Source organism: Ctenopharyngodon idella, chromosome 18 (assembly GCF_019924925.1).
Source record: "Ctenopharyngodon idella isolate HZGC_01 chromosome 18, HZGC01, whole genome shotgun sequence".
Lineage (NCBI taxonomy): Eukaryota > Metazoa > Chordata > Actinopteri > Cypriniformes > Xenocyprididae > Ctenopharyngodon > Ctenopharyngodon idella.
Window position 1 is genome coordinate 29,771,680 of NC_067237.1, and position 22,680 is coordinate 29,794,359.

General features: G+C 35.9%; 3 protein-coding genes and 1 long non-coding RNA gene across 4 annotated transcripts; 1 reads left to right on the plus strand and 3 right to left on the minus strand.

Moving 5' to 3' along the window:
- The first annotated feature begins 1,149 nt into the window (after window positions 1–1,149).
- trim35-30 (tripartite motif containing 35-30) lies at window positions 1,150–6,436 on the plus strand. Its single transcript, XM_051870267.1, has 6 exons — window positions 1,150–2,071; window positions 2,593–2,688; window positions 2,776–3,006; window positions 3,660–3,682; window positions 3,756–3,874; window positions 3,961–6,436. The coding sequence occupies exons 1-6, from the start codon at window positions 1,667–1,669 to the stop codon at window positions 4,500–4,502; spliced, it is 1,416 nt and encodes a 471-aa protein (XP_051726227.1). The 5' UTR covers window positions 1,150–1,666; the 3' UTR covers window positions 4,503–6,436.
- A 538-nt stretch (window positions 6,437–6,974) lies between these two features.
- Window positions 6,975–9,815, minus strand: odf3b (outer dense fiber of sperm tails 3B). The gene is made up of 7 exons (XM_051870271.1): window positions 9,509–9,815; window positions 9,025–9,141; window positions 8,410–8,613; window positions 8,211–8,312; window positions 8,002–8,123; window positions 7,792–7,932; window positions 6,975–7,108 (listed from the first exon to the last, which is right to left on the minus strand). Exons 2-7 carry the CDS (start codon window positions 9,134–9,136, stop codon window positions 7,016–7,018), a joined length of 774 nt encoding a protein of 257 aa, XP_051726231.1. The 5' UTR covers window positions 9,137–9,141; window positions 9,509–9,815; the 3' UTR covers window positions 6,975–7,015.
- A 191-nt stretch (window positions 9,816–10,006) lies between these two features.
- Window positions 10,007–17,194, minus strand: zgc:77752 (uncharacterized protein LOC393862 homolog). Its single transcript, XM_051870266.1, has 11 exons — window positions 16,223–17,194; window positions 16,006–16,086; window positions 15,753–15,871; window positions 14,831–14,968; window positions 14,183–14,748; window positions 12,171–12,437; window positions 11,954–12,070; window positions 11,390–11,491; window positions 11,154–11,234; window positions 10,806–10,916; window positions 10,007–10,689 (listed from the first exon to the last, which is right to left on the minus strand). The coding sequence occupies exons 1-11, from the start codon at window positions 16,399–16,401 to the stop codon at window positions 10,570–10,572; spliced, it is 1,881 nt and encodes a 626-aa protein (XP_051726226.1). The 5' UTR covers window positions 16,402–17,194; the 3' UTR covers window positions 10,007–10,569.
- Window positions 17,195–19,223: 2,029 nt separating this feature from the next.
- LOC127499746 (uncharacterized) lies at window positions 19,224–22,511 on the minus strand. Its single transcript, XR_007926188.1, has 2 exons — window positions 21,335–22,511; window positions 19,224–20,258 (listed from the first exon to the last, which is right to left on the minus strand). It is a non-coding gene; the product is annotated as an uncharacterized LOC127499746 (long non-coding RNA).
- Between the last annotated feature and the right edge of the window lie 169 nt (window positions 22,512–22,680).

Consider the following 22,680-nt stretch of genomic DNA (forward strand, 5'->3'; position numbering starts at 1 on the left):
CCACCTTTGAGCAGCATTACAACAGTGCGTAAATACATCTAGATGCAGCTTGTGCCACTCCAGTGCAAAGATGGCTTTTGTGGATACTGATTTCATTTGATTAAATATACCTATATTTTTTTATGTATTGCTTTATTCATTAAATTAATAATTTAATGGAATTTTAAGAATTTGCAAAACATGATACGTACATTTAATAGGTATAAAAAAAAATGTCTTTAAAAAGGTAAACAAAAAATGCACCTGAAAATAAGTGGGCAAATATTGTCCCTTAATGGAAAAGGTGTGACTGCAGTCTAATGGAAGAGAGGAACACAGAAGAATGTTAAATGCCTCAGGGCGTACGCCCCTCTAAAAAGTTTGGGAACCACTGCAATAGATGAAGCAATATCATCTTCATCTAATGTTATTATTTAGATGTGATGATAATTTTAAACAATTTTTTAATTATAAAAAATTATATATTTTTAATTAATTTCTGAAGGTGTAAACTATGACCTATATTTACAGTTTCCAGGAAACAAAACCAATAAACAATACCTGGAACATCATCTTTGTCTTTGACAAATTACCTGTCAGTAATATCAAACATAATCATCTTACGTTTTTGAGTTTGAGTAAGCAGCACGTTACAGAATGTTGTCTTGGTCACATTCTTGACATGGGAATACGCTGAACAGAAAAAAAATGTTATATATAGATCTGCTTGATGAACAGTCTGATAGAAAAGTCTTTTCTACTTTCCCACAGAGGTCAGTGAGTGTACTAGATTAAAATGAAAAGGCTAAATAACAGAATTGATCCAGATCTCAGTGTAAGAATGAAGGATGGTTCCCAAAAGTCTATAAACACGCATCATTGCTAAAAACCAACTTTAACCGCAATTAGCATTTATCAATTAGTTAAAAAGACTAGAATTTGTCATATATATAATATATAAGCAAGTAAGCATGTAACAACAGTCTTTATATATATATAAATATAAAATATAAATATTAGATGAAAAGTAAAGCTGAAAAATTAAAACTGAAAATATAATAAAATCTAACTCAAAATATTAATAAATATTTATTTAGTATGTATGTAATAGTATATACATTATATAAAATAAAGATATGTAGCAAAGACAGGAACTGACCTTCAAATATACACATTGTTTTTGATAGTTTTGTATCCAACTTACCATTGTACTGATTTACTAACTTGCAGAAATTCACATTTGCTGTACTAATTATGTAACTACATATATAAATATAAATATGTATAAATAAAATATAATTTTTTTTTTATTATTATTTTGTATGTCACTTTAATATATATTTTTATTATGTTGACACCAGCACTTATTGAAATTGTAATTTTTTACTTGGTGAATAAAGTTTCTAAAGTCTAAGTAATTATTGAAATGAATTATTAGGGTGTTGCTGTAGAAAATGTACTGTAAAAAAAAAAAAAAAAAAAAAAGAACACTATAAAGTTCTGTTGAAACGCTGTCTTAGCTCTTATAAGCTCCACCCTAATTTGCATGTGTCTGGGATGTAAAGAGACTGGGAGACACTGTAAAGAGCTGAGAGACACTCTTGTGCTTCTTGGCAGCTGGACCAGACGCTCAAAGAGAGTGAGGGAAAGACAACTAGGAAACATTTAATATATTGTAGGTGGCAAAATGGCCTGTAGACTGTCCATTACAGAGGAGGATTTCTACTGCCCTATCTGCTGTGACATCTTCAGGGATCCAGTTCTCTTAGCCTGCTCTCACAGCATCTGTAATAACTGTGTGAAAACCTTCTGGAATCGGCGAGGAATTCAAGAGTGTCCCATCTGCAGAACTGTGTCCTCCAACCCTGATCCACCCATAAACATCGTGCTGAGAAACATGTGTGTTCTGATGAGAGAAGAAACAACTCAGGACCTTCCCGTAGAGACGGTGGGGTTCTGTAGTCTTCATGGAGAACCTCTAACTTTCTTCTGCACTGAAGATCAAGAACTAGTTTGTGGACAATGCAGAAACGCTAAATCACATAAGAACCACCGCATCCATTCAACAACAGAGGCATCACAGGACCTCAGGGTAAGAGCTCAGTGATAGATTGTATGGAAAAACAGTTTCTAGAACAATAGTCAAATGCTTGGTCAAAATGTCCATCTTATGGTCAGATTTCACTGATTGTTGGTGTCAGATTTAATGGACTGGAAAGAGGTGAAATATGAAAGCTGTCTTGTCAAACAGGTCTTAGCACACTAATGGCCCTTATATGACACACATTCTCAAACTACAAAAACAAAGTTTCGTGGGAACTTTGCTGATAATGTCAAATTATAAGCTAGATAGGCGTGATCCATATGCAGGTTTTTAACAAACAACCAGTTTACATTTGTAAATAATACTGGGAAAATCATGTATCAGATAACAAAGAATGACACTTAAACATCTGAGGCATCATAGGCTGAAATGAGTACAACAATGAAACTATATATATATATATATATATGTGTGTGTGTGTGTGTGTGATGTGATATTCTGAGATTTTTCACTGAAAAACAAAAGTGACAACTTGTCCCAGTCTCACTTCTCTTTCTAACATTTACTAGCAAGAGCTCCGGCTGAAACTAAAGGCCTTTCTGGAGAAACTTAGAGTCTATGAACGATTTAAACAGTCCTGGGATGAAACAGCGGAGTACATTAAGGTGAGTATCGGGAGGAAATTCCAACATTATATAGTTCAACTACTGTATGGATGTTTCAGCCTGATTTTGCTGATATTTTCTGCTTAGAGCCAGAGTCAGCACACCGAGACCCAAATTAAGGAGGCGTTTGAAAAGCTTCACCAGTTTCTACAAAATGAAGAGGCAGCCAGCATGAAGGCACTGAAGAGGGAAGAAGAGCAGAAGAGTGAGATCATTAAAAAGAAGATTGAGGAGATTAGATCAGGGATGCTATCTCTCTCACATATTATTGAGTCCACTGAGGAACAACTAAGAAGGAATGACTTCACGTTTCTTGTGGTAAGGAGGAGCACTTGGTTTGATTTGTTCCGTGATGCTTTTATATCAAAAGATTTTTTTTTCATGATATTAAAGGGTTAGTTATTAAGTACTCACCCTCATGTCATTCTACACCCGTAAGACCTTCGTTCATCTTCAGAACACAAATTAAGATATTTTTGATGAAATCCGTGAGCTTTCTGGCCTCCGACAGACTGCAAAGTTATTACCACTTTCAAGGCCCAGAAAGGTAGTAAAGACATCATTAAAATAGTCCATGTGACTATTGTCGAATAAAGTCGTTATTTTTGTTTTTCTTGTCACTTCATAACATTAAGGTTGAACCACTGTAGTCACATGGACTATTTTAATAATGTTGTAGTCTATCAGAGGCCAGAAAGCTCACGGATTAATGAAAGACTGGAGTAATGATGCTGAAAATTCAGCTTTGACATCACTGGAATAAATTACATTTTAAATTATATTAAAATAGAAAACAGATTTTAAATGTAATAATATTTCACAGTATTACTGTTTTTACTGTATTTTTGATCAAATAAGTGCAGCCTTCCTTCAAAGACATAAAAAAAATCTGACCGCTCCCAAACTTTTGAATGGTAGTGTACATTTTCTGATCACATAATAAAGATTAATCTACATTTCTTTATTTCTAGAACTACAAGGCTACAATTGAAAGGTAAGAAGATGTCTTTTCTTAACTTTTATGATTCTCAGCCCACATCAGTACTGACTCCTAAATGTTGTTTCAGAACAGAGTGTACACTGCGGGATCAGACCAGCCCTTCAGGAATGCTCATCGATGTTGCAAAACATGTGGGTAACATAATCTTTGAAGTGTCAAAAAAACTACAAGCCAACGTTCGATACAGTGAGTACTGAGCTGTAAAAATCTTCTCATCTGTTCTATTATTGTGTCTTAAAATTTGGTAAACATCTTTATCTCTATCCCTCCAGCCCCAGTAACCCTTGACCCCAACACCGCCCATCCTTATCTGGTCGTGTCGGATGATCTGACCAGTATAACTTACACTGATGAGCAATTCCACCAGCTTCCAGCAAACCCAGAGAGATTTGACGGCTACACAAGCATTCTTGGTTCGGAGGGCTTTGAGTCAGGGTCTCACTGCTGGGACATCGAGGTAGGCACCAGCACAGCCTGGGCCGTGGGAGTGATCACAGAGTCGGCATACAAATGCAGACAGACCCCCTCCAAGACGGGCTTGTGGTATGTGGGCTTCTGCAATGGTAAATACGGGAAGGGCTATTCTCCAGAGATTCGGTCCCTTCTACGGGTGAGCCAGAGAATCCAGAGGATCAGGGTGCAGCTGGACTGGGACAAGGGCAAAGTCATTTTCACAGACTCGGGCCGTAATATTGGTCTGCATGTGTTTAAACACACGTTCACTGAGAGAGTATTCCCTTACTTTTATAATCACTGTATGCAACATCCGCTGAGGATCATACCAGTAAAAACAACTGTGGAAGCACACATTTAAAACCAATACAACTTTTAATCTGGTGAAGTTGATAGGTTAGCAGTGATATCAGTTATGAATTAATCCTAAGGAGAGAGTAGTATATGAATTAAGCCCTGGCTATACTTCGGGGGTTTTTACGCGTACGCTAGTGTAAGCGCACAGTTGAACACACAGCCTTGGAAAGTGTACTTCATTTGACTCGTACACATACACAGGCATTCGATGCATGTGCAGTTTTAAGCAATCTCTTGCCACAAGTTACACCCCATGTAAACATCTTTGTATTTTTTCATGCTAGAGTTGTACAAATGAGGGTACTTTCTAACCTCTTCGCACAATCTCTCGTCTATGTAAGCCTCCATTGTCACGGTAGTTTGCGTGTGTTCCTGTCTGTTCTGTTTATGCAGTTTTTCTTTGACTTCCTTGTGAATCAACGCCCCCAGGGCACGGTTGCCACCTTGTGGATAAACTATTTACTGCAAAAAAATTAATTGCGCATGTGCGACCTGGGCGTACAAGTACGTGCGGTTGAAAAAAATCCGGCGGTGCGCGCACTGTATGCTGAACCTCGCGTACACGTAAAAAGTGAACTATACTTTTGGCTTTACAGTACTGCAATAAAACATTTCTGACATGACTGCAATATTCAATCCACCTACAAAGACTATTTTAACCAGAATCATTGTTGTTTTTTGGAGTAAAGCATGCTTACAAGTGGATATACTATTTTGTTTTTTGTTTTTTACACATTTTGTTTTTGGGGTCTACTAGAATAGGTTTTCATGTTTGAATGTTCAAAATATACATTACTTTTCACATATTTTACAGCACCTCTCTTCCCAGTCTGTCAGTAATGCTCTGTTTAGTTCCTGTCTCTATGAAGACCCTCCTTCCGAAAAGCGCAATGTGTTCTGATTGGTCAGCTGGACCAGTGTGTTTTGATTGGTCAACCGCTTCAAGCGTGTTTCGGAAATGTTACACCCCTTACCATAACTGCATCATAGCATAATATGCTTGTATGCGGTTCCGTAGTATGCTAGTACTCAGAACTACATGCTGGCTAATACTCTTATTATTTCTGCCAAATAAAGGTATGGTAAAAGTAGTACGAATGGTATACTAGTATGTGGTTCTAAATGCAGCAAGCATCTCTTGGACATGGCAACAACACACTGCTAAAACAACTGAACCCAGCCTCGCCCCTTTTTCTTTTTCTTTTTTGCATATGCCTTGGATGGGAATTGTACATGAGGAATATTATGACATGTATATGTTACCAGAAGAAAACTCAAGGCGTTTGATTGTGTACATTGTATACAGTTCAGAAACAGGGTTTCTGATATAGAGAATAACTCCTTTTGCACTGACTTTGTGCTTTGTAACCTTACTGATCTTTTTCATGATCAAACGGCAACATTACACGCTAAAGAACGTTGAAAATGTAAAAAAAAAAAGAAAGAAAAAAAAGCATAACTTACGTATGCCACACACACACAGTATAACTTACACAATATTACACACTAAAGAACGCTGAAAATGTAAAAAAAAAGAAAGAAAAAAAAGCATAACTTACGTATGCCACACACACACACACACACACACACACAAAAAAACTAAAAAAATAAAAAACGTATGCCACTCCCACATGCGTCAAAGTAGCCGGAGCAACTTTTCTCTATTTACAGATATGATGAGACACGCATGGACAAGTGACGCAAGTATATGCAATTTTGCGTGAAAGGCATCCCACTCAGCCTAAAATATAAACACTTATAACGGGCTCACCATAGTGAATAAGGGTAAGAAAAATCTCGTTTTGGAAGAAGGATTGGTGGTGTATTGACTCTTAATTTTGTTAATTTTGAACAAAAAAAAGTTACATAGTGCACCTTTAAGATTGCTTAAGATTTTCAGAGAATTTTATTTTGTAAATAAAGCTCACTAAATGAAATTTTGTCATGAAGCAGAAAAAAATGTTTTATGAAAAGATTAAAAAAAGGAAGTGTAACAATGAACTACTGCACTATTAATGTAAATATAGTACCTGTGCCAAGTGACAAAATAAAAGTGACAACAACAATTAAGTATCTTGATTCAAAGATTTACTTTCTTTCTTGATTTACACAGTAATCATCAGTGCCATTTTAGCTCTGTTCCAAAACCTAGTGAGCTGCATTGCTGTCTGCTACCAAATTCAGCCTTGGTGAGCATAAGAAACCTTAAAAAATGTCACCGACCCAAACTTTTGAATGGTAGTGTCTATATATATATATATATATATATATATATATATATATATATATATATATATATATATATACCTGACGTGTGATGTGTTAAAATGCTAGTCTGGGTAGACTTGGTTCACTTGGTTCTGGAACGGAGCAGCACAATTATTGCATCTTGGAGCCTTTTTTTTTTTTTTTTTTACTGAAACACCATTATTTCAAGTTATATATTAGCGATATTAAGACCTGCTATGACAGACTATAGCTTGTTGGACAGAATTTATTAGAACAGAAAGGACCTGTTTAATCACCACCATCCACAATAATGGGAGCAATGTACTCAGAATGACGAATTCCAAAGGAGAAGCTGGGAGCTTTGATTCCTGTGAAAGTAACCTGTTGAGAGAGGAAACAGTTTTAGTACACTAATTCTTGTTATTTTAACAGTAGTTTTAGTAGAGAGCAATTCTAGAAAGTGAATATACATACACTACATTACCATTCAAAAGTTTGGGGTCTGTGACATTTTTTAGGTTTCTTATGATCACCAAGGCTGAATTTGTTTGATCAAAAATACAGTTACAAACAGTAATATTGTGATATACAGTATAATATATATTGTGATATATTATAAACAGTAATATCTGAATATATTTTATATATTAAGTTTTATATATTAATATATTAAAATGTAAGTTATTCCTGTGATGCATAGCTGAATTTTCAGCATCATTACTCCAGTCTTTAGTGTCACATGATCCTTCAGAAATCATTCTAATATGCTGATTTGCTGCTCAAGAAACATTTATGACTATTTTCAATGTTGAAAGCAGTTGTGCTGCTTAATATTTTTGTACAAAACCATGATACAAGATTCTTTGATGAATAGAAGGTTCATTAGAATAGCACTTATTGGAAATAGAAATCATTTGTAACATCATAAATGTCTTTACTTTCACTTCTTTGATCAATTTAATGCATCCTTGCTGAATAAAAGCCTTAATTTAATTTTTATTAATAAAAAAAAAATTGTACTGACCCCAAACTTTGAAACAGTAGTATATAAGTAGGCTACAGACCCTTTCTGGATGGTGGGCTCCAGGTCCTGGTTTCTTGGTAGTGTCCCCAGGCATCATGTTGCGACCAGTTATGCTGTACTGAGGGGCCTTGTGTTTGTACACACATGAATCCACCACTTGGTAGGTCCCTGGGCCTGGAGTCTGAGAAAAGGATTGTTATCATCTTTGCAAAGTACATATTAAGAGGTAAATACTGTACTGTGTCCACACCTTCCGTAAATCTTCATGAAAGCTGCCAATAGGACTACGACCGCTGAAGGAGACATTTGGAGCGGCTGTTTTATTCACGACTCTTGGCCCTAATACTGGGGGAAGCATGTACGCAGCTGGACCTGGAGACAAGATAATGCACGAACGTCTGCTAACGTATGGACATACCTATGCTAGTAGCATTGCTGTGTAGATCTGTGGGAATCTACCTGGTGTTTGGTCATTGCGGAACAATTTAGTTCTCGCAGAGAGGGAGAACGCAGGGGGCGAGTAATAGGTGGTCTTTGTTGCATTTTCAGGGGAGTAACTGCCTGTAAAAGTAATCAAAAGCCAGCTTAACTTCATTGTGTATGTTCTACCTTGTTCCACACAGCTGCAAAGCCTGTGTGTTTATGTTGTGTAAAATACCTGGGCCAGGGGTCTGGAAGGGCTGAATATCCTTCCGTCGGCCGTAGACAGAATACGCAGGGGTTCCATCCCGACCCACCCTGGTGATGTTGGAGGGAACGAGGTATCCGGGCCCTGGGGAAAAGTTGGCCTGCAAGTCACGATGGCGTGTGCCGAAGCTAAACGCTGGGCCTTTCTGCATCCGCGGGTCATGGTTGTTCATTCCTATAAAGGGCACGGAAACCCCCCCAAAATCATTGGGATTTACTGCAGGGCAATAGCTATATAGGCATTCTGGACCCCTTATCCTTTTTTTAAAATAACATTTAGAAATTGTTGTGGGTTCATAAAATCTTTCCAACCTTTCACCCCTATTAGCTCCTGATTTATTGTAAATTGTGTGTGTGGCTTAATATCACGTAAAATGCCCTCACTAGTTATCAACCTAATCATCTTTATATTTAAATCTAAGTTTATATGATGGTTCATTTTAAGAAGTAGAGTTTGTGTTAGGCGATAGAAAATATCATTAACCTGATATAAAAACAATGAAGTCTATGAGATGTCCTCAGTAATAGTGAAACGCGCGCGCGTGTGTGTGTGTGTGTGTGTGTGTGTGTGTGTGTGTGTGTATACCGGTTGCCCCTGGGAGAGCATATGTTGGCCCTGGACTGTTATACATCGCAGCGATGGGGCCCCTTGGTCTGTGGGGCCTCCAAGACCCCACCCATATATCCACAGGTGACATGACCTCTGTTAAAAAATGTTTTTTTAATGAATTACAAAAATTACTTACAAAAAAAAAACTTTACAAGTGTTAAATGAAACAATAACACATGAATATTTGCATTTTATGATGCAAAGACAAAGAAGCCTTTAACTTCACTAAGTTACCCATGCAAAAAAAGCGCTGTGGTAGATTTGATAAAAGATATTAACACAGTACCATGACACTTTTTTGGTGTAGGCAGCTGCAAGCACTTAATTTGCATTTTTAATTTAATTTGATTATAGCCAAAACATATCATCATAGAGTTCTGTAACAGGTAACCATAGCGTGATGAGTCTACAACAAAACTGGTCGCATAAAAATATACAGCAAGTAAACACAATAACTTACCTTAAGTGAAGAATATTAAAAAGTACGTGAGTTTAATGGACTTTCGATCTCCAGGTGATTTAATATTCGTTTAAAACCACGTTCCTGTAATATTATCGCTAGATTGTGTTTGATGGTGACATTTAGATGTCAAACGATAAAAAGTTACACTTAGATAACTTAGAACGATCAAATTGCGACGCTGACTTACAATATCTGCTCAAAAAAAAAAAAAAACTAAGTTATAATATTGACATCTAAAGTTAAAATAAAGCCACCGAAGAGCTCCGATCAAATTCGCAACAGCTGCGACTGTTTTTGATGCTTTATAATTGTTTTCTTTTGCATCTCTATGACGCCGTCGCCTTGGTGATTCTTTGATGTCCGTTTGAGTGACATTCCAATGGTGAGAAGTTCACGAGTAGCTGCTCTGCATGCCAATCCACTGTAACCTGTGCAGTATTATTAATTATTAAACAAATTAAGCTATAACCAAATTCAACAAGTGCTCTCCTTAGAGATATTTCAAAGTTTAATACACACACTGTCTTTAGACCAGATTACACTAGACTATACAACACTTACAAAACACAATCATCAGCTTCAAAGTTACAACCAGCCTATACATTAATAAAAAGTTTGCCTGCAGTGACCATACAATTATTTGGACACTTAAAAATGTGTGCGAATACCATTACATTAGATAGCTAACAAAATATCAAACCAACTGAGGTGCAAGCTTACAAATAAAGAAATGAATGAATGAATAAAGAAAACATGGGCACACTTTAAGGCTAAACAGTTCACAAAAATACGTTTTAAATTATATTACAATATATATACACTCTTTAAAAAGTTTTTTTTTTTCTTTAATGGCTAGAAAAGTTAATTCTGCAGATGCAACTTGGCTTGATATTTTGCTACCTATTGCAAAAAAAAAAAACAGTAAGTTTTATATGTGAAATAAGTGTTTTGGGGGCGACTGTACACATTGAAATACATATCAAATAACTTGATCAGTCATACAGTTAATGAAACAATGTTTCTCTATATGTATATCTTTATTAGTTTAACCACTGTTCCTAGCACTCTGATGGTGTTGCAGTATTTGGATGGTGGTTGTTGTGTAGGTACAGCTCTCTCATTGTAGATCTGAGGACGCGCAACAAGATGCTGTTTCTCTCTATTTCCTCTGGAGGGCGCTGTTATAATACAAAAGCATGCAAAAGTTTGTATGATCTGTCTCCAATTACATCTGTTATTTGTTTAGCCTACTATCTGTATTTGTAAAAATTAGCACATGTACACACAAACTTACTCTTGTTAAAGCTCGAATGAGTCTCTGTAGTATAGCGTGTTCAAACTGAGGACATCGAACCACCACATGACCCACACAGTCCAGCAAGCAGCAGATGGTGTGCCGCTGAGACTAAAACAGCACGGAATTATAACCACATAAAGCTGTATAAGATGAGATATATGTCTTATATGTATGACGCAGACACAGAAAAGTGGAACGGAACTACTCAACTGGTTAATTTCTATGTTTTTTATGCTCTATGTTTACTACATGTATTAACAAATCACACATTATACAATTCAACATCAAACTTTGTGTAGTGTGATCTGTCAGAAGAGGGAGGCCAGGCTCAGTTCAGACTTTCACCTTGTGAAGTGTGATAAGGGGGTTTTGTGCAGGCCAGGTTGAGGTTAGCCTCTCTATGTCATCTTTATTGAGAACAGGGTCCTATTATAATAAAGCACAACAACAAAACTATTGCATTTGAAACTATGAGAGAAACCTTTCTAAAAATATACAGTTTTTCACAGACATGAACATGTTATTTGTCATTTTACATATTACTGAAATTATGCCAGAACTACCATACTGTGACCTCTGACCTTTAGTTTGTCCAGCCAGGTCCATAACAGTGTGCTCAGAACGTCTGGATCTGTTTCCATGACTAATGTAACCCAGCCATATTCACTCAAGTTGAGCTTATCCTGCAGAGAATTAAAACAGGTTAAAATCTCTTACATTAACACAATAGTACTGTAGTCGCTGTTTGAAAATAGCTCTGTTACTTGGCTAAACCTGGGGGGATTATGTAGAAATTATGAATACATTTTGGTTACTTTCAAAGTAAGAAATTTGCTTTATTATTTACAACTGCAGCCAATATATGAATATTAAAACCCTTTGTTATACAGTCACCCAGACAGATAAATATATATATATATATATATATATATATATATATATATGAAAATCATTATGGTTGTCTGAGTGATTTTAAAGCAAGAAAGTTTAAAGATTAAATACCATGATTTTGAAGAAGAAAAAAAATATATAAAAATCATATGACCAATAAAGTGAATCAAAATGTTTTGTCAGTCCTGTAACTAACAAGGGTATGGATTCAGGAATGTATTTTACTTGTCGAAATCAAGCCATACATGCTATACCTGCAAAACCGCTGCTCTTTTCAATACAGTGTCCACTGGTGGGCGCTGTTGTGCCATTGCCTTAGCGACGGCTCTTGGTAATGACGACTGATCTGATGTATGATCCTCTCGTCGTAACTTTAAAAAAACATCCACAACATTTGCACAAATTGAAGGTAATACAAAATAAAAGTTCTCAAAACCATTCAGGCAGTGATCTAATTAGTTTCACACTGACCTCAATGTTTGAGCTGTACTTTAGGTAAGCTTGAGGTTTCTTGGTTGTACATTTGGTCTTCTTGTTCGCAGTCTCATATGAGTGAGGAGCCGATGGCGGAATGGGGCCGTGTTTCGCTGTTGTTCCATTGCACTGGTCTGTCATCAAGGTATGAGGAATCTTTTGGGATTCTGTTAGATTTCTCTCATCTTTTGATGGACTGATTTCGTCATTGTTAATTTTATGGTATCCACCAGATTGAGGAGAGTAGTATGAGAACATGAAATCCTTGCAGAGACAACAAAATTTCAAATGTCATGTCATTTTCATAAATTATGTATTGTATCTGAATAGTATACCTTTTAAAATGTAATTTATTCATGTGATGGCAAAGCTAAATTTTCAGCATCACTACTCCAGTCTTCAGTGTCACATGATCCCTCAGAAATCATTCTAATAGGCTGATTTGCTTCTCAGGAAACATTTATTATTATCATCATGTTGAAAACAGTTGTGCTGCTTAATATTTTTCTGAAACTTATACACTTTTAAATAAATGCTGTTCTTTTGAACTTTTTATTCATCAAAGAATCCTGAAACAATGTATCACCGTTTCCACAAAAACACTTTTTCAACTTTGATAAGAACTATTATTAGTAAGTGACAAACAATAGTAATTGATAATTCAGCATCAAATCAGCATATTAGAATGATTTAACAATGATCATGTGACACTGAAGACTGGAGTAATCACAGGAATAAATGACATTTTAAATATAATAAAACTGTTATTTTAAATAGCAAAAAGTAAAATAAATATAGCTGCAAGCAGCGATGACGGGCCCAAGCCCCGGCGCCACTGCCACCTTGGTAGCTTCAGGTCAAATGTGCATGACTGGCAATATGCATTTAAAGCGGGTAAATGTAAAGAGACTATGTCAAAATCATTTTAATACTGAAATTCTAAACCAGCAAGAGTGTAAAATAGACTCTCTCTCTCTCTCTCTCTCTCTCTCTCTCTCTCTCTCACACACACACACACAGGCAAAACTACACGGCAATAACTACACAGCAATAAAAGGGTTAAACTATAAACCATCAAGAATGTAAAATAGACTCACACAAATACACAGAGGCAGAGTAAGATCTAAGGATCAGCTGTAAACTGTTAACCTGTCAGTTAAGCCAAAAAAAATCTGCCTATTTTAACTTACACGTAATGCTTTAATTGAAAAAAAAAAAAAAAGTTTATTTCTAATATTTGTATTATTTTATATAGAAATAAATGGTGTATAATGTATTGTATAGAAGATATGAGACTCTTCCTGTTTCCCTTTTTGTCCTTACTTTAATCCCTCATTACTGTCATTACTTATCCCTTTAATCCCCACTGTAGTTAAAACTAAGCCCCAACTTTAGTCAAAAGGTGGTGCTATAGAGCCCCTTCTCCACGCCCATTTCTAAGGCTTTGCCTATATCTTCTGGCTGACAACTATAATGTGTATGTTGAGTTTCATGTAATTTGAAGCATGCTAAGAGTCTAAAAAACACCCCAAAAGAATATCAAAGATTGATGCATTTGCCATGACAACAGTATTTAAGATATCAAGAATCCTTTAACAGGTGTACATCTGCAGTGTCTTGACATTATTTTTATGAAGATTGAAGCAAATCAGGTAAAAATAAGAGGGTGATTTTAAAGCATTTTCAAAGTGACACTTTCTTCTGCCAGTTGGTGGCGCTATGACTTTGACTCACAATAGTCACATCAGTGTGATCGGCCTCCTAAAGTGTTCGGCCTCCATGTGATCGTCCTCCACAATAGTCACATCCATTTGATCGGACTCCTCCTCCTATTTTTTGTTTTATTTTTTATTTTTAGGGTGTAATATGAACCAGCCATGTTCTTGACGCATGTTCTGAATTGATGCATCTAAATAATTCCACTTTATTTATGGTTCAATATATGTATATTTTTATTTTCTGAAATTCCAAAATATAACAAATCTTGCTAAAAACGAATTGGCTCTCACCTCAATGATGGTAATCTTGCTGAGATCTGATTCGCTGTAGCTTCGCTTGTTTAGTAGGACATCTCTTTTCCTCTCCAAGAATCCAAATGGCTCATCCCACGACTCGCAGGAGAACGTTCTGCTCGAGCCTCGCCTTTCCTTCAAAGCAGGAAGGTTCCTCTTCAAAAGTGTCTCCTTCACTGCCTTCTTTAGAGCCAAAATGTTCCCCCTCTTCTCCAGTTCTCTCTGGACCTCTAGAGGACTAGCAGCTCCCTGGGTTATAGTGATAAGCATGCTGCAGAGTACATGCAGGATCTTGGGTGTGTGTTTAAGTGTTCGGGCCTCTTCCCCGTGCAGCAGAAGGGCCTGACGCAGGAGGTACTGCCGAAGACTGAAGGTGGAACCGTGGCGCATGTTCAGACATGGGAATTGGGCCAGCTGAGAGCCCACCAGCCGGGCGAAATCAAACACCAGATTGATCTGTGAGCGAGTCTGGATTGAACGAGGCCTTTTGATCCGAACGTAGTGAACAGCTTCACTAGCGCTGATCCGACAGGTGTAGACTAGATAGCATGCGATAAGAACACCTGTAAAGCAGGATGGATATTAAAGAGAACAGATTGTCACTAAATTTGCATTGAAAGTAATGATATAGAAGTTGCAACTTGCCTGTCCTGCCTAATCCAGCATGGCAGTGAACAGCCACTTTCCCTTCCTGCACAGAGAAGGCCAAAACCTTCACAGCATCCACCATCCCCTCCAGAGATGACACTCCAAAATCAGACATCCCAAAATTATAGAAGAAGACTGTCAGACAAAAAAGGAATATAATTCCGTAATTCATCAGATAATTCATTGGATGAATCTCACAAGGATTATTCAGGTCATATTTCACTCCAGTATTAAAAGAAAAAAATGGCATGAACCATTCATATATTTTATAGAAATAAATAGAAATATACCAATACATACTGGATATGTTTGCATTGTGACATTATTTTCATGATAATATATTCTATATTATAATATATGCAGTACCATTCAAAAGTTTGGAGTCAGTAAGATTTTTTTTAAAAGAAGTTAATACTTCTATTCAGTAAGAATGCATTAAATCAATTGAAAGTGACAGTAAAGACAATTATAATGTTACAAAAAAAATCTATTTAAAATAAATCCTGTTCTTTTAAACTCTATTAATCAAAGAATCCTGAAAAAATTATCACGGTTTCCACAAAAACATTCATCAGCACAACTGCTTTCAACATTGTTAATAAGAAATGTTTCTTGAGCACAGCAAAAATGATTTTTTTTTTAAAATATAATTTTATAATTTATATATATTTTTTATTATAGACTATGATTGATCATTATAATTTTATGTTTTTTTTATAATTTAAATTATAGATATTTTTAATATATTATGGTAATAAGAATTAGACGTGGCACAATGCAAAACATATTCATTTTATATCATCATTTTAAAATATTTCTTTCTTTCTTTTTTATTATTATTTTTATTTTATTTTTTATTTTTGGGGTGTAATATGAACTAATCATGTTCTTGACAGGTTTTTGCATGTCTTTGGCTCACTTTGGCTGTCCATAAAGATCTGAGGTGAATATGTGAACCCGCTGTCAGGCTCCAGAGGAGGGCCGCAGTGAGCATGTTCCCCTGGGAGCTGCATATTAATGATGGATTTAATGTTCAACCTGTAAGCATGTACACAAGCACACAAACAAACACACACACACACACACAGCCACTTATTAACCAGAAACACCCCCCTGCGGGGTGTAAGTAAATATTAAACATCTTAATTAGGACTGTATTAAATAACACTCACTGTTTGAACTGCTCTATGATGCTGTATCTCTTGATGAGATTTGTAGAAGGTCGTGCCATTGCAATAATGTCATCGGTCACCCTAAATACAAAATGATAAATAATGCAATGAATATGTGCATGGCTATGTAAGGATATTCTATAAAGCAAAGAAAGCAGTACATTTTAGATTAGGATGCGGTGTGACCATATATATATATATACGCTGTTGGCCTCACCAGCTGCTAAAGACTCCTTTAATGGCCTGCTGGCTCTTGCTCCAGCATGCTGGACCCTCATAGCGGCAGTCTCTCCCCCCACAGGCCAGAAGACAGATGATTTTAGGAGGAACAGCCTTCACCAGGCTCTCCCTGGCCTGAGAATATGATGGTCTGGGCACTGGAACTTGCGGAGTCATGGAGGACAGGAGAGGAAAAGAGAGAGACTAACAGCAAATGACTGCCTCTATATGCACTAATGGCTTAAAATGTAGCAGGCCATTATGTGGATGTGCTGTGCTTTGGGAAATCAGCTGAGGAATACTATAGACGGGAATACAGACAAAAAACATGCACACTTGCAGTCAATGACAGAACTGTTAAATTCTTCCTACTACATACTAACAAGACAAGAAATTAATTAAATTAACACAAGAGCAGTCAAGCTAATACACAATAATCACTGTGCCGCAGCCATGTTAGCTGACCTACATTTTAAGTCCGATGACTTATCTCCAGCTCTGAGCTTTTCTTTATTGATAATTTTGACAGTAAAAAAATCAAAAATGACTTACCCATGTGGCTCCATTCAAAGAAAGTGTTAAATGTGAAAGGTTTACATGTATATAGCATGACAAACATGTAGAGAGAATGTAACAAGGCTATACTGCATACAGGTACATGTTCATGCCTCAAAGCTGAGCCAGCGATTGGCTTCTAATCCTTATTAAGTGTCATAAACACATTAGTGGATAGACATTCACGATTCATATTAAGTCTAATTATATAGCTAATGTGTTCTGGGTCCAGCAGTCTGTACATACAATACCAAACAATTAGAAATAATTTTAAAATATAATTTTTTCTCATGTGCATTTTACTTAAGGAAATTATGAAAACAAAGTTTTCTTTTGTCTAAATTAAGTTAGTCAAGGTTGTGGGCCTGCTGGGCCATTAAGAATTTAATTGGGAAAGACAGAATGCTCTAATTCTCAAAATCTTCCAAATGCAGCCAAACACATGATGACACGTATCTTTCTTCCGAAATATAAACTTAGAGCAGCAAGACACACCTGGCTCCCCAGGTCTCTCTCCCTTTACCAGCAGTCAAATGATCGATGAAACAAATTAGACACATCACTGGAGATCAGCTTTCAGCTTTCTGCAGAAAAAGCAACTTTGTTGTGGCCTACAGCCTACCGAAGCTGATGAAAAGTTTAGAATAATAAATATATTTAAAGTTGTGCGTGTTTAGTGTTGTTCTTGAGTGTTACGAAAGCAATCAACTTAGAGCTCGGATTCAAGCTTGTTTAAGGTAATGGCGAAAAGAAAGATTTTTAGAACAGCGGGAAATTTAAAAGTATGCCTTTATAAAAAGTGACCTGAACATACCCTTACGAAAAAGAAGTTAATTCAAGTGTGCTATTAGTATACTTATTTTAAACTAAAAAATAAGAAAGTATACTTTCAGTCTACTTTTTATATACTTCTCAGAAATATACTTTATGTACTTCTGAGAAATATACTTAAAATTGCACTTAAGTATACTTGACTTAAAAGTATACTGACAGAAAAGTTTAAGTATATTTGGCCTAAACTTGGACTTTTGATCGAGATATACTTAAAAGTATATATATAAAAGTATATATATAAAAGTACATCGCTTGAAAATATTGATTTATAAATAAAACAGATATATTCCTAATTCTGAGTATCTGAATTTTTGTGTAGACTAATCCACTGGTAGTGTACATAGGAATTTAATTCAAATTTACTTTACTCTTTCCTCGCCATTGACTGAATTTTCAGGCTATACAGTAGGGGGCGCTGTTATGCATCTTCTGAAAGAGTACAGAATCTCCGGATCAAAATGCAGGAGAAGAAGCTGAAACAAGCGATAGAAGATTACTAACGCAAATGTAAAATAAAGCGATCATCAAACATTAAACAGCATATAAAACGATACTGAGTGAGGACTATGAAGCTTTGGGGGTGTTGATGGACTTGATCTACTCCACCTGTGTTTGGTCATCCTTTTGAATCCCATCCGGACATAGTCTTTGAGAAAAATGCAATTTTCTCTGCTTTTTGTTTAAAATGTTTTTTTAATGAAACTTAACCACATTTAAGTGTTGATAAAAAAAATAATTCATGAAGCTAGAATAAAATGTTTTTAAAATGGAAAGAGTTAAAGTACAGTTAAAGGTATATTTCAAGTATAGAAAAAAAAAAAAACCTATATAGGAACATAGTATACTTAAAGTGCAAAAATAATATATAAAAAGTAAACTATAAGTGTGATGTTATGTTCACTTAAAGAAAACTTACAAGTATACTTGCACTAAACTAGTTTACTGAGTATATTTCAAAGTGTACTTTCAATGTACTACTGGTATTAAAATAGTAAAGTACTAGTATACTTATAGGTTCACTTGTAGTACAGATGCAGTACAAATGAGAAACATAGCTGTGAACTAGTTGTGTACTTAAAGTTTACTACTGTTACACTTATAGTACACTTAAACGTATACTTCAGTTGGGCCAATTTAGTCCCAAGCGGTATTAAAATTCCGATTCGGAACACCGGCAAGTAGCCTCTACTGGTTGTGACGTAAGCACACACACACAAACACAAAATAGACCTATATTTTTTTCACAACATTCTTTATTTAGGGGAAGTTAGACGTGTAGCTCATTAGAAAGTGATGCATTCAGGCAGACATATGCACAGAAATCCATCTGCAATCATGACATTCTAAAAAACATCATTGTAAAAACTAAATATATCACCTGCTAATGATCCCTTTGCCACATAACCAAGAATTTATGAGTGCTCAATAGGATATGAGTGCCTCTGATGTTGTATGACATCTATTGGGCTTCATTTCTGGCTAGACCAGGTCCTTTTATTCGGACCATGTTCTGTATGAGATCATTTCTCATTACAGGTACGTTACATTTGTTGTGTAACTTTTGTTCAACAGCACTGCAATAAAACCTGTGCGTGAGATTTAGCAGTGTGTCATTTTGTGTAGTGTTAGTAAGGTATCTGAACCAGCGGATTCAACTAAGTCAGCTCGACGTGCAGAACCGTTGTGCCTGTGAACCCTATCCTGGTGAACATGTCATCTCGCTCTGAGCATGCTCTCTATAGCCGAGTGGCGTTGACGTGGCATCAAGTGAGATAAAAGAATTCAAAAGAAAAAAAAAAAAAAAACATAAAACAGTGGGCTTTTACCTCTGACCCTGATCCGCTGCTCCAGAAACCTTCTGCTATAGTTATACTGGAGAGCTTTGGACCAAGCAGCCATAGTCTGAATATATCCTTACAACAAATACACCTGGGCTTCAAAGGGGCATTGACCTCCCAATAAATAAATGTGAGCAACATGCATCCATTAGTACATTTTCAAAATGCCCATCCAGCCCATCTCTGTTTGTATTTTAATGGATGGTTGACTACTGTAGACCTGTTGCAAAAAACAGTCAGTCCTGCTGAAATAACTTGGAGTCATGTGCATTGCTCGATGGCACAATGGTGATTGAGGACGATTGTGATGACAGAAATAACTGGCTCACATCTTCCAACCTCTGGAACAGCAGCTCTTTACTCATGAGGTCATCACCTCTCCATGTATATTTCATTCTTCTCTCCATGGTTTCTTCAGGGTTGCACAAACAGACACAAAAACAGAGCCGTTCTGAAGAAAACCGATGGTGCTGCCACTGAACAGCGGGAAAGTTGCGAGGTCCATCGTTCCCATGGAGGAATCATGGTCTACGTGTCAGGTTTGCCATGGACACACATGGCGCGGGAGGTGCTTGGGTTGTGACATTTATCACAAAAGAAGCTGTGTGTTTCTTTGGCTGCTGCTTGCTTGTGTCAGCAAATACACACAGTTCATGGATCCAGCGTACTATTGGGTCTTTCTCGACACGCTGCATCAAGGTCTGGAGCAGTTGTCTACCCTTGGCAGCAGACACTTACTCCAGCACCTCCATCATCTTCTTCATCATCATCATCATCATCCTCTTCATCACTCCCCTCGGAAAAGATCTGTTTACAAAGGACAAACATTGATGCTTAGATAAAACACTGTAAAAATGTTTAGTTGGCATCCCACCCGGTCTAAAATAGTCTGAATATAAACAGCGTACCGTAGTGATTCATGATAAGACAAAAACATGGTTTGGAAGATGGATTCATGATGTGCTCGCTCATTAAATACATTTTGAACAAAAGTTAGTGTACCTTTAACTTATAGTTATCTTTTTGCTTTGCCTTAGTTAAGTTGTATGTACTCAGAATATTAAGTATTTTCAACTTGATAAGTTTTGTTGACGCAAATAAATTTTGTTGCCAAATTTTACAGCCTCCACTGTACATACAATACTTGATATATATAGAGAGAGCAAATACAGTCAGTTTAATACAGCATATGACAGATATAGATACAAAGAAATATGAGCAATTAAGGAAGATTCTAGAGTCACCCCACCTAAAACCTGAAAACTCCTGGCACACCCTCTTAGATAAATACATTTTCTACAGAGGTGGGGAGAACACAGAGTTTAAGATGCCACACACAAACAAAGGATTAATATTTTATATATTTAAAATGTATATGTATCTGTATCATTACAGCAGAAGCTATAGTGTCAATTATTCCAACAAGACAGCTTAATGCATATGTCTTTAAAAGTATTTTATCTGCAGTGACACTTGCAACACAATATCTATCTATTCTACTTCAGTTGCTGACAAAAACTGAGTTCATACATGAATGATTCAGATTTAGTGATTTTTGTAAATACAATAACCAATGTGTAAAAGACAACCTAATGTCAACCCTAAAATCACACTTGTGTGATTCAAAATGGTTGCTTAAGTGGAAAAGTTACTTTTAAGTTGATAGCCTAATATAGTTTAGGAAAATGCAAATTTCTATATACCTCTAACAATGTTAAACAGCATTGCACATCACTTCAAAAATCATATAAATTGTTTGTTTTCACATAAATATGGACCCACATATCATTGAAAATTTGCATCCTTTACAATGTGAATTTACAGGTTTGCAAATATATTAATATTTTACCATATGGTTTATATATATATATATATAAGCTTACCATTCTGATTGATTTGTTTAAGCTTCAGAGCAGCGTAGAGCAGTTAATGCGGAAATGGTTCTTCATCCGTTATTTATACTCTTCCTGCAGAAACTGTTCACGCCTCATCAAAGAACAAACAAATCAGCAGCCAATCCGGTCCAGACACATTACAGTCGACGTTTTCACAGAAACGAAACTTTGCTTGTGAGGGATTTCAGAGTTTCTGAATCATGTGATTTATCACATAGGCCTAATTCATATGCAAACGCATAAGCTGTAAGATAAGCAAAGTGAAAGCATAGGGGAAGATATTATTTATTTATTATTTATTCATTCATTCAGCAGGGCGCTGTTAAGTGCTGACGAAGGAGATGAGTTATGCCGTTTCTTGAATTGTCAGGGAACTGCAATTGCGTTTTACATATGTGGACGCATAAATTGTGACATAATCCAAACGAAGTTGAAAATCTTGCATTTCCTTTTGCGTTTTCGCTGTCACGAACGCTGCCAAATTTCAAATGAATTGTCAGGGAACTGCTACCTGCAGAGGGGTAACCTGAAGCCAATGCCAGCCTCAAGATTTCATCCACCGTGCCGTTCTAAAAATAAGCTAACATCAGCTACAATTTACCACTGACAATACAGCCAACATCATGCAACATATACAAGGCTATATATATATATATATATATATATATATATATATATATATATATATATACAGTACTGTGCAAAAGTCTTAGGTCACCATTAGACGTTTTAGCAATAATATAAAGATATATAATTATTTCTCAGTCTCTTTATTAGAATATAACCAGAAAATACAGTAAATTTGTATGCAGTATTAAAAAAGAAATAAAAAAAAATGCTTTTATAGGCTAAAGTGGCAAGTACATAGTGACCTCTCCTTACACTTGCGCAATAGCAGGAACCTGGCTCTCTTAAATCTAAATGTTATGGAAAAGGACTGGAAGGCCAAGAAAACTTTCAAAATCTGATGAGAAGTTTCTCAGAGTTTCAGGAGGTCACACTAAATACTGTTTTTTGGTTGAAACAAATTTTTTCAGAATTTTTTTTTTACATTTTGTGTAGCCCTACATATTTCCTGTATTTTCTGTTTGTATTGTAATAAAGAGACTGAAAAATAAATATGGATGGTCATTAAACCAATATATATATATACACTTTGTCTGTGTATATATATATATATATATATATATATATTGTATATATATTATTGTATATATTGTATATATATGTATTGTATATATACTATATATATATATATATATATATATACACAGACAAAGTAATATATATATGTATATATATATATATATATATACACAGACAAAGTAATATAT